Raw genomic sequence first — 12,590 nt, 5'->3', positions numbered from 1 at the left:
TGAACACTTATTAAGCATAACCTGCATGGCATCTTCTATAAGGGCAATGAAAAATCAGAAACAGAGAAGAGGAGGAGACGGGACTTGGGATATTCCCTTGGCATGAAGAGGGTGTAGCTGGAGGGGAGTATCAAGAAACTAGGTGTGTAAGGGGTGGTGGGTGGCGGAAACCTTGTATGTGTGGGAATAGGGTGTTACCAAACCAAGAGTCTATTGGGCAGTGTGAGTTATACTGACCGAGTGGCCAGTTTATGGAACATGGAACAACCAGGCCCAGGAATTTAGGCTTGATGGAGCAGGAAATCTCTAGGGTCCCACTTGCCTTTCCCCCTGAAAGTTAAGCATAAATATAAATCCTTACAAAAAAAAAAAAAGACAAACATTGTAACTTAGTATGTGTTCCCTCTAAGTCAAATAAGGTCCCAGGCTTTTGAAATGCACACTGTGGGTTTGCTTTCATATTCATTTATTTATTCATTCCACAAAAGTTTACGGAGGACCTACTAGAGTTAGAATTTTGTTAAGCACCACGGGGGGTACAAAGATGAATAGCACTCGGTCCCTATCCCCAGGAATTTACAACTCAATGGTGGAGACAAACGTGTACACACAAATCCTTGCAATAGGAGGTAAGAACGTAAACACAGGAATTGTAAGGGCTTACTGCCTGAAGATATCAAAAGGAAGTGGTTTAGAAAATAAACAAGATTTTTCAGATGAGTTGGTTTTTAAATGAGGTTTAAAAAACTCCGATGGGGTAAGCTATATTCTTTTAGGGCAAGAGCCAGAGTTAAGGCTCTGGAAACCTTTGGAGTGGGGGGATCATGTGGTAATGAACAGTGGCCTGGTTTGGCTGGAGCGCAGAGTTCTTCAAGGGGTGCAGCGGGGATATTTTGCTGGGTATTTACCCAATAACGAGGCTGGGATCTGGCAGAAGGAAGCCCAGCTGAGACTTTATTCCTCATCTCCGTGCTTTGACTTAAGCATCTATTGGGTCCCTTTAAAAAATTCTCCTCTTTCCTAAAGAGAGTTCTAGCAGTTGGGGGCGGGGACCGTTTCCTAAAGTCAACGCGTAAGTTAAAGGTCTGCAAAGCTGCCCACGGGTGATTTAAATCTCGCACCAAAAGAGGAAACGTGTGGGAAGCGGAGTAGGGGGAACCCACTAAACAACAACATCAACCCCCTCAACGATACCAGTTCCTGGCGGGACAGGCTGCCAGCCAGACCCGGGAGCGGGACACCAGCACCCGCCGGAGCTCGGAGCCCCGCACTGGCGGGCAAGGGGGAGAGGAAGAGAGGGAGGGAGGGAGGGAGGGAGGAAGCGCGAGAGGGAGGGAGGAAGAAAGGGAGGGAGGCGGCGTCATGTGATCGCTTCCCTGCTCCTTTAAGCGTCCACAGGCGGCGGAGCGGCCACAATCACAGCTCCGGGCATTGGGGGAGCCCGAGCCGGCTGAGCCGGGGGAATCCTTGCGGGCGCCTTTCGTCCCGGTCCCATCCTCGCCGCGCTCCCGTACCCCTGAAGTTTTGCAGCGCCTGGAAAGGAGGCGAGGGAGAAGGGAGCGTGAGAGGGGAGGGAGCAAAAAGCACACCCTAAAACATTTATTTCAAGGAGGAAAGAAAAAGGGGGGCGCAAAAATGGCTGGGGCAATTATAGAAAACATGAGCACCAAGAAGCTGTGCATTGTTGGTGGGATTCTGCTTGTGTTCCAAATCATCGCCTTTCTGGTGGGAGGCTTGATTGGTAAGTGCGAGAGCTGCAAACTTTTCCCCCTTTCTCTCTTTTCGGGCCCCTTCCCTCTTTGCCTCTCGGGCTACTTGTTACAGTATCACTGCCTTGCTTCTATGATCTAATTAGTCCGGCTATTGTGCTTAAGAAAGCAGAGCTCCATGGGGCTCCGTGGGGCACAATCCAGTCTAGTGGCTAAGAGAAAAGGAGGGGAAAAAGTTTTGGCCTAGTTTCAGTATCCACTTGAAAGGAAAGAGGGGGGTGGCGGGGGTGGGAATCTTAAGCATGGCGACGGATCGCGCGAGGAAGCGCTGGGTTACAAACTTGATTGCTCTCCCCCCGGCTTTTTCCCGCGTTCCCCCCTTTTCCTCTCGGTTCCCTCCTAATCAGCTCCGGGAGGGCAACGTAATCGACTTTATTAGGAACAACTGAAGAGTCGGAGAACTGCGCCCGGCGCAACCCCGAGCCCTGTTACTGGGCTGTGATCTCTGCATGTGTAAACGCTTTTGGTTGTCTCAGCTGGGGGTTGAGAGTTTGCATTTTGGGTCCTGACCTTCGTGCCCTCTGCTTCCTCGCCGCATCTCCAAGCCACCCCGAGCCGTGGCCGTTGGCAAAGTCCGAGCCTGGGCTGGGAGCTTGGATGGGTGAGGTTCGGTGGGAGAAAGTCCTCGGCCAGCGCCGCGGGAAGTTGGAGAGGTCAGGGGAAAACGCGTATCAGAAAGGTGTGTTGCTTTTGGCCTCTGGGGAATTTCCCTTCCCCCATTTCTTAGAGCCCCGAGAGCCTGTGAATCTGGAGCCTCAGGTCTTGCCCTGGCGCCTCGGAGGGCGGCCCCCGCCACAGCCCCCCGCAGGTGACAGCTTCCCCCTGGGAGACCTCCCCTGGCGTGTATCGCCCGAACCTCTCGAGCTAAACAGGCTTCCCGGGTGAAGAAGATGGTTTCATGGACCTTCCACTCAGAAAACTCCCTTCTTCTCGCCGTGTCTCCGTCTCATCTCCATCCTCCCGCCCCTCCGCACAGCCGCTTTCCCCTCCCCCTCGAGATTCAGGACGTCCCGGCGCAAACTTCAGCGCCAACTTCGCCGCGGGTGCGGATGCAAGGCTTCGCTTCCCTATTTCGCAGATTTGTAAAACTTTACGGAGTGGAGAGTCCACGGAGGGGCTTTCTGCGCGCGTCTCTTTTCCAGAGCTCGCGTGGTGCGGGTGTCGTCGTGATTGTGAGAACTGCCCAGGCTTGGGCATCCGGGGTCGTGTGCGTGGCGTTTTGTCTCCAGGCTTGGGTTGGATGGGAATAAATGAAAGGGGAATCTGGTTCTGTAAATCACTGTAACATTCAAGCTAACAGTTTAAACAAAGGAGAGTGGGTGAAGCTTTATCAAGGAGAGAAATTTCTAGAGGAGAACATGCCTTTCTCTGTGTATGTATCCACAAAGCAGAAAGAGGTTCCGAGTTTTCCAAGCTCATATCCTCAGTTTGGGTCAAAGAGCTTAATTTTTTTATTCTTGAAAACCTACCCCCCACCACCCCACCCCGCCCCAATCCCGTGAGCTCCTGTTTAGCTAAGTGCAATCTCCGTGTTTCCCTGTATTGGATTTTTCGAGGCTCTTAATACATTCTCTACTGGGAGCTGAAGGCAGCCTTCCCTGTGCCCTCACAGTGATTATGCAGCGGTTACAATTATACCTCTTGTCTCCCTTGATGAGCAGTTGCAGTTAGATGCCATTGGATCTTGTGTGATTTCAGTGGCAGACCATAATTAAAATTTCTTGCACCTTGTGCTTTCAGAATTAAATTGGCCTATTATCCCTGTCTGACCTTCATCCTCTTTGAGGTTTTTGCACAAGCAGCGAACCATTACACATAGTACCCTGGTATTTGTTGGTGTGTTTCTTTTTCCTTTTCTAAAGCTGATCTAGCCCATTATCCACTGTTGTAGGTTTCTTAGAGTCCTTCTGGAACTGGCATCATTTCTGGAATCTTAATATGGAGGAGAAGGTCCAAGGGCAGTCTCGAGTGGCTGCTGGAGTTGCCATAGGTTCAGAAAGGTTGTATGTTCAAAGAGAAGTTCGTTTGGAGTAAGCTGTGCCAAGGGTTGTTTTTCCAATAGAACTTGATTAGTGACTGCACCTGGTGACAATCTCAAAAAGTTAGTGATAGTCTAGATTTCCCCTCAGTAAATGAACTGCTTTAGTCCCAGCTTTCCTGGAACAAGACAACTTTCTATCTCTGTATAACACTTCTTGGGGAAAATTGTGTAAGTTTACCTCTTACCTTTCCTCCTTCCTCAGTTGCTAAGACTGTGTCCCTAGTCCTGGCCTGAAGGCTGAAAAGATCAGATCCATTTCATTGTAAACACTTTGAATAGTGGCTTAGCCTTTATCTCAACCACTTAGAGGTTTGTTTTTTTTTTTTTTTTTTTTTGGGCTGTTAAATCTAAGAACTTAGGTATGCTCCAAGACCCAAATATGGGAAATAAATATCAATAAAAGGTAAGTGATATGTTTCCCCAGCAAACTGGAAGGCAGGAAACTAAGCAAAGGATGGAACTTCAAGAAAGTGAACGAGTGGAATTAGTAGCTAAAGGAGCAGTGGAAATTAAGTCCAGAAACCTTTGCTTCCAGCCTCCCCAGTAAAGGAGAGCTCTTTCAGTGCTCAACCATATTGATGGTAGGATGTCAGGTGTCTTGCTTATGCAGTGTCTTTCTAATTCATTTGCAGAGGCCAGGTGAGAAAGTGAAACTTTCACTTTGAATTGGCCTTGGTATTTCGGTATAATGTTCCTTTTTGATCACTGTTGTCCTAGATGAAAGGAAACATGACTGCCTAGAAAGGGGAGGGGCTGAATAGCAAAGCTCCTTATTGTAAGGGTGTAAGTACACTACACACATATTCGCAAAACAAAAACAGCCACCACCCCCAAACAGTATTGACAGACCGTGCACCTAAGCTGGTGAGGAGGAACCTTTTCAGACGAGTTTAAGATTCCTTTCAGTTATGAAATTGTATGACTTCCCAGTGCTTTTGAGAGTTTTATATGACATTCACACCGGTGTTTGGTTATAGCTTTCTAGAATTTACTTTACAATACAGTATTGTAAAGTAAAATAAAGTAAAAATAAAAATTTAAAAAAAATAGAATTGATGGGGGAAAATTTAAACACTAGGTAAAAAGGAAATAAGAGGGATCTTCCCCAACTCCAGCAACCTTCTTAGAGCTGAGCTTTTTAATTTTGGTTTGTTTTTGTACTTGTTGTTTGTTTGTTTTGTGCCAGGGTCTAAACCTTTAATGGGATTTTGCAGCAAGGCTCTGGAAAGCAATATGGTAGAATTTGAGATACTTAAGAATTTACTGAATTATGCCATGCCATGCTTTTGTACAAACTTTGAGCCTTTATAAAATCATGCTTTTGATTATTTTCTTATGTATTGAGAAGGTTTCCTAAGTGGATAACTTATTTTGTATTTATAATTCATTTAAAAATGTAAGAATCCCTGAAGGAAAAGAAAATATTTTTAAAGATATAGCTTAATCTTTAGCCTTCTTAAAAATAAGCCTGCAGAAAATTTAAAAATAATTTTCCTTTGATTTCACGTTTGGTGAATTTTGTTCCTGGAGAAGCAGCTGCAGGGTGGTGGAAGGGGGGAGGGGAGAAGACCATGTTCCCTGAAACAAGAGTACAGCCGACTAAAAATCATGAACTTGATTCCCTGGTCTATTATGTGCAATTTGCTCAGCTTCAGATTAGTCATGTCTGGGGGATATAATGGTTGGAAAAGCAGGTCAGCATTCCCACCTGTTCTAAAGACTGGTAAGAGTATAAAGGATCAGGATTGGATGAATAGAAAATTATTGCATTGTTTTAAGTGTACCCATAAATGAGAATCTTCCAAACTTAAACCCAAATAAATATCAACAAACTGACCATTATTATTTCTTTAGGAAAGATTACTTTCTTTCAGAGGTTTAGTATGTGAACAATCTTTCATTGTTTTTTATTGCTGAGAATATTCTGTGTGTATATATGTATGATGTACATACATATATACACATTTATTATCAGTTTTCTCAGTTTTAACATGGACTTATTACTGCTTCTCAAGGAGCTGGCCCATGTTCTTATGCTGTTATTGTTTGAATAGGTGCTGCGAATGGTTTTGATTATGGTCCATTCATACGAATAGTTTTTGTTTCTGCTACTGTCATTTATTGGAAAGTGGCAGGATTTTAAGAAATTAAATAAAATTACAGTTATACAAAGTGTATAAGGGTTTGTTTCTCAGTGTATTAGGTTTTAAGCTTGTCGTGGTATTTATTTTAGCATATATTAATAATGTAATACTTGGCAGTCCTAAGTGTTTGGGTATCTGTTGAGAAAATAACTAATGAACTGACTTTTGGTTGATGTTACTCCACATTTTTTTGTATTTGATTCTGCTTTTTATTTTGTAACATTTCATATTTGACTAAGCTATGTCTTCTTTTTGTTGTTGTTAACTACCAGAGTATCTAATATGGTTGGTAGAAGTACTGTGCAACTTGAGAAATTCTTTTGTAAAGAATGCAAAATCTTTTGTAGATTGAAATTACATTATTTAACTTTTAAAAAACTAAGCTGTCTCCTTGGTTATTGCAACAAAATCAATGCTAGTGCTAACAATCTCTAATCATGCTTTCATCTAATCATTTAGTACAGCCTGTCTAGCCTTCGATTGGAACTTTCCCTTTTTCTTTTTCAGAGTAAGAAACATTTCCTTGAGATAATAGTATGGCTTTGTAAGATTTTCAAGTTCCCTGCCTGGAACCCAGACCTAGACTCAAAGTCTTTACTAGCTGGTTGACATTTTGCAATAATGTGGCCTTTAAAAAGATTTTTTTTTAATCCATGTAGACCGAGGAAAGATTCTAACCTTATCTTCCTCATAAAGATGTTTCTATGGAGATTTAGAACTTGAAATTGTATGAAAGTCCTTCGCTGAGAGTGTGCAAAATATTGGTTAGATTCTAATGTGTACCTAGGATAGGACTACAATGCTGACTGTGCTTAGCAAAGACCAGATTTGAAGCCTGAGTAACATAGGGGAGCTAGAGGTAGAAAAGAGTCCCTCTTAATCCAGGTTCGCTAGCAAAAGATTTCTTACAATGAGGTTTCTAACATGATGATAGTTCTCACTCATTTATGGAGAATTTGAGAGTATGTGAAATGAGAAGCCTTGTTAATTATGTCATCAAATAGCTGTATTAATATTTCATCTTGAAATAAATATATTAACAATATAGATAATTTAATGTGCATTAAATGTACACTGTGTACCAGGCTTTATTTAATTTGATCCACACAAAGCTTGCCACATTGATGCTGTTGTACTCATTTTACACATAAGTAAACTGAGATACAGAAAGCTCTGGTAAAATTGGTCAAGGCTGCCTATTAATAGCTGCTGCTGGTGCTATTGCTAAGTCGCTTCAGTTGTGTCCGACTCTGTGCGACCCTATAGATGGCAGCCCACCCAGCCCCGCCGTCCCTGGGATTCTCCAGGCAAGAACACTGGAGTGGGTTGCCATTTCCTTCTCCACTGCATGAAAGTGAAAAGTGAAAGTGAAGTCGCTCAGTTGTGTCCGACTCTTTGCGACCCCATGGACTGCAGCCTACCAGACTCCTCCGTCCATGGGATTTTCCAGGCAAGAGTAGTGGAGTGGGGTGCCATTGCCTTCTCTGTATTAATAGCTAGTCAGGGTCAAAGCTAGGATTGGATTCCAGTCAATCCAGAATAATCAACCATTAGGTGCTCCTGCACCTACCTGCCAAAGCCTTGACTTCTAGGGCTGAATAGAAATAATTTGAATGTGGGCATGATGAATAAGACTGCAAATGCAAATAACTTCCCATTTTTAACCCTTGGGTAACATGGTAAAGGAAAAAAAAAATCTGATGATAAGTGAAATGGAGTCCAGCTGTACTTAATAAAGCAGAGCCTTGCCAGGCTAAAGGAGGACAACTTCTGGGAAGTCTACATATGCCAGTCCATCCAATTTCTCCAGGTTCTAACCAGTCTCTGTGATTCTATGAATCATCTAGATGGCTGAGCAGCCAGGTTCATCGGCCACAAGGTGTTTGAGTTCTACTACCTTAAGGAAAATTACTCGATTTTATTTTCTCTAGTTAGTGGTTTTGACATATTTAAACAGTTATAGAGGTCTAGGCTTCTTCAAAGGAAGAGGAGAGAATAAGCCAACTGAGGCTGTAGCGATTTTAGAGGGTGTGGTTTGGCAGTAATAGCAGAGCAGTTGAAAGAAGAGCTTCATACTGAAAGTTGAAAATTCATTTTCCCCAAAGGATGATTTTTGTTTATATACACACCCATGCCTAATAATGAGGGCGTTTCAAACCAGAGGCTTGCATGCTGATACCTTGAACAGGTACATTTTGTTCTTTGGAAAAAATGCTGGTAGATTTTCTCTATTGAAAGATTTATTGCTCTCAGTTTTGATAGAGACTCTAAGAGATGGTGGGAGACAGAGAGCATCGAGACATGAAGTGATCGTGTCTATTTCATGGGTCTTGTGTTTTCTTGGAGGTGGTATGATGATGTTGCAGTAGAACAGACAGGTGCGCCATATGTGGATGGATCCCAGAAAGAGTGTCCAGACGGGGATGGGAATCGAGAGGAAGATCTGGAGGCATTGAAGTTCTCAGACTTGATAGTGAAATGCTTTGCATTTTTCCCTTTTCCTTATAGGGCTAATCTAAAAGGATTGATAATTAGAAAAAGAGCAGCTGATATGTTTTAGAACAGGGGTCCCCAACTTCTGGGATCTAATGCTTGATGATCTTAGTTGGAGCGAATGTAATAATAGAAATAAAGTGCACAATAAGTGTAATGTGCTTGAGTCACCCCAAAACCATCCCCTCCCACCTGGCTCTGTTGAAAAGTTGTCTTCCATGAAAACTGGTCCCTGGTGCTAAAAACATTGGGGACTATTGTTTTAGAATACACAAATCCCTAAGGTTCTTTAGCCCTTTAACACTAGCTCTCCCTCCCCTCCATCCCTCCCTCCCCCACCATGTTCCACACACAATTAAATTTTGTAGAGGAGCAAAAGCAATAATCAGAGTGTCATCTGACCAGTAGTGAAGGATTTGGCCAATTATGATTTGTTGCATTTTGAAGATTTACTGGGTGACTATAGAAAACATTTTATGTGATGTGTTGATTTATTTAGTGAACATAACAACCTAGAGCAGCGGGTACTTTCTCCAGAATTCAGATGAATGTTAGGTTCTCACTTAATCACATCAGGATCTTTTTGGGTTTAGTAGAGATAATAAGAGGCCTGGCATTCAAGTCCATGATCCTGAACTCAATGAAGCCATGCTCTTAAGTCTAATGTCACTCTCCTTCTATTGTTCCTTCAGTTTCTACTGGAAACAAAGAATCAAGTGTGATGAAACATTCTGCACAAATTCAATAGAAGGTGAAAGTTCAGACTGGCTTGTTCTGATTTTACCCCTTTCCCAGACCACATGCTCCCATTACTGCCTGGGTACTATTCACTGACCTGGTTACTTTCTGTACAAATAATCCCAATTCCTAAAATATATTATGCTGGGAAAGCTTGAGGGCAGGAGAAGAAGGGAGGAACAGAAGATGAGGTGGTCAGAGGGCATCACCAACTCAATGGGCGTGAGTTTGAGCAAACTCAGGGAGATAGTAGAGGACACAGGAGCTTGGTGTGCTGCAGTCCATGGGGTCGCAAAGAGTCGAACACAACTTAGTGATTGAACAATGACAACAAAAACATATTAACCTTTTCCAACAGCTATTGTAAATGTTGACCAGTGCTTGCAAGCCATGCTGGGGAAGGCTGAGCCTGAGATAATTACACCCCAGCTCCCCCGCCAAAAGAAATGATTGCACATAGCCGACAGTGACTGATAGTTGGAAACAAAACTCATTGGAGTTCCTGACCTGAAGGCCAACTAGACTTAGCATACACGGTAGGTCCTGAATATCACTGTTGAATACAAGAGAGGTGGATATGGAGAAAAGAGATGGGGTAGGATATGGACTCAGGAAAGAAAAATTAAGGCCTCTGTAAACATATGAGAGGGCTTCCCAGGTGGCTTTGTGGTAAAAAATCTACATGCCAAGCAGGAGACACAGGTTCAATCCCTGAGTTGGGAAGATCCCCCAGAGTAGGAAATGCTAACCCATATCGGTATTCTTGCCTGGAAAATCCCATAAACAGAGGAGCCTGGTGGGCTACAGTCCAGGGAGTCACAAAAGAATCAGACTCCGCCTAGTGACTAGACAACAGCTACAAATACATGAGAACACTCTTTGGGTCATAGCTTATGCCTGGATTTCCAGAATCTACTTCTGATGCCACACACTTTTCCCAAATTGAGCTAGTGTTTCTGTCTTCAAAGCCTGTTTAAATCCTGGGCCTCCAAGTGCAATTTCTGCTCCCTCTTTTTTCTCCCTACTCTATTCTTTTAATATTCCTTGGTAAAGGGTGTGTGTGTGTGTGTGTGTGTTTTTTTTCCACTGACCCACAGGAATTATAGGGCCTTCTTAATCTTCCAGTTAATTCCCTGGATTAACTCAGAGGCTTTATCCATAAGTACACATTTCCAAGAAAGCAGAAGTGATTGAAAGAAAAGGCCAAGTTATTACATTTGTTTTGGCAAGGCATTATGATTTTTCTTTAGGAAGAAGGTAACCGATCCTTAAATGACGCAGTCCATCCCCCCTCCCTGCTCCCTGTCCCTCCAGCCCCAGATTAATAAGGTTAAGCTCATGAGAGCTGGCTGGGGGCCAATTAACTGCTGCTTTTAGTTTTGGGCTAAGCTCCTCCCAGAGAGAGACCCTGGTGTCAGGGCAGCATCATGTCGGTGAGATGAACTTGACTGTAACTCAGCAGACCATCTGTGATCTTCGTGATCTCAAATAAGTTACAGAAGCTTCTTGATGCCAGCCCTCAATTGTGATGTGGGGCAGAGCCTCCTATTTTATGGATGATTGTAGTAAGGAAGCCACGATCCCAAGGACAAGGCACCCTCTGGGTTCTCATGGAGTCAGGGCCACCAGAGATGTAATTCTCAGAGGACTTTTTGCTGAAAATATCTGCTTAACCCTGTATCTGTCTCTCCTACTTTTCTTTCTCTGTACCTCTCTGCTCTTAGATTCGGAAAAATGTAGCCTTGAGGTCGTTTATTTTCTATTCTTTTTCTTTCTTGAGTCACCACCACTTTGTCAAACACCTCCAGATTCATGGATCAATTTAGACAGAGGGAAGTGAAATAACCCAAAGCATTACTCATTTTGGGTTTGAAAGTGCATACAGAGTTCAACTACTTTCTAACGTGGATTCTCATTATAATTGTTATGTCTCATAAGGTGCCTTCCCAAGATGGTAGATTTATAATAATATTGTTGCAGATAACTAGTGAAAAAGGATATGAGTCTAAGTTGTTATCCTAAAACATGCACATTTTGCTCCAGGTCTATTACTTTTGCTTTATACACAATTTTAATAGAGCTTGGTTATGCCATTTTCTAAGTGTACAGTAGTTGGGTCGATTTGCCGTAGAAACTCACTGGCAGCAAAGAGATGTAGGCAGGTGGTAGGTAATAGGAGGACACAGGAAGAGAAAGGGAGCATTCCCAAGGTTGTGGGGTATCTGGATATAGGCAGATCATGTCACACTAGAACCCTCTCCCACCCCACTGCAGTGGCTTCATTACATTATAGGCTGGCGCGTGTTAATTGATTCCACTTTAAATCTGTGTGGTCTTAACGCTTGCCTTGGGTGCAGCTTTTTGGATCTACAATATCTGTCCACTTTGGTATTATTTGGGCTCAGTGGGAGCTGTGGAACTTTCTGCTATTAAATTGCAAAGTTGAAAGAGCCTTGGAGATCAATTGTCCCATTTCCTTTGAGGAGGGACCAGAGTCCCAAGAAAGGGAAGAGGCTCAGTTTACACAATTAGAGTCTTGGTTTAGACTCAGATTCTAATGAAGGTCAGCACTCCAAGCATGTATCTCCTCCCGAGTTGCAGGGTGAAAATCATCAGACCTTCGAGTTATTGGGTAGAAAATTCCAGTTTGTGGTTCTTAAAGCTCTGTTGACTTTTCTGTTCCTTGAAAATAAAATAGTAATTAATAACTTTACTGTCCTCTCCTGCTTGCTTTTGTGTACTTAATATTCTTAGCTAATTTCTCATGAAGCAATAGGATTGTATGGAATGTTAAGCTGTTCTATGTGGATTTTAAAGAATACTACATACTTAAAAACAAGCTAAATTCCTTGCTTTCTGAGAGTGTAGTATATCCCCTTTGTATTGCCTAAGAAACTGTAAATTAAAAAAAAAAAAAAAAAAGTGTACTGTGGTCCTTACCAATCCAACCAAAGTGCCGTTCTCATGTTTTAAGACTTCATCAGTCTGAAGCTTCTTGTCTAAAATATTGTGACTAACTTTTGTGCTTTCAGGGGCTGTTTGTGGCAGGCATAATTCTGAAATCGTAGTGAGTTTAGGGGAAATGACATGCCCTATATTTTTTGGATCTGTTTTACATACCAAAGAAACAACAAAATTGCTTAGGCTTTGTTTCTGCGATTTCTTCACTCTGAAGGTAATTGCAAACTGAAAATTCAAATTGCCAAAATAGGGCTTAAAATGTTGAAGGCCTTAGGCCATTGTGATAGACAAGCATATTTTTGTGATTTCAGAGGTACAAGTATTACAGGGTAAATTCTTTTATTTTTGTTGATATTAAGCAGAGTCACAAAGCACTGTTTTTCGAATCCTCTGATTTAACTATAATGAATTTTTTTTTTAAAGTCTGTGTTTAGCATGATGGTC

General features: G+C 42.7%; 1 protein-coding gene across 1 annotated transcript in view; it reads left to right on the top strand.

Moving 5' to 3' along the window:
* The first annotated feature begins 1,306 nt into the window (after positions 1 to 1,306).
* WLS (Wnt ligand secretion mediator) overlaps positions 1,307 to 12,590 on the top strand; it is a 116,384-nt gene continuing 105,100 nt past the window's right edge. The window contains exon 1 of the mRNA XM_069564179.1: positions 1,307 to 1,741. Coding sequence (XP_069420280.1) covers positions 1,636 to 1,741 — 106 coding nt within the window. The 5' untranslated portion in view covers positions 1,307 to 1,635. The remainder of the gene's footprint in view (positions 1,742 to 12,590) is intronic.

This window comes from Ovis canadensis, chromosome 1 (assembly GCF_042477335.2).
Source record: "Ovis canadensis isolate MfBH-ARS-UI-01 breed Bighorn chromosome 1, ARS-UI_OviCan_v2, whole genome shotgun sequence".
NCBI lineage: Eukaryota > Metazoa > Chordata > Mammalia > Artiodactyla > Bovidae > Ovis > Ovis canadensis.
Note: the sequence above shows the minus strand (reverse complement) of the source record. Positions and strands in the feature narration are given on the sequence as shown.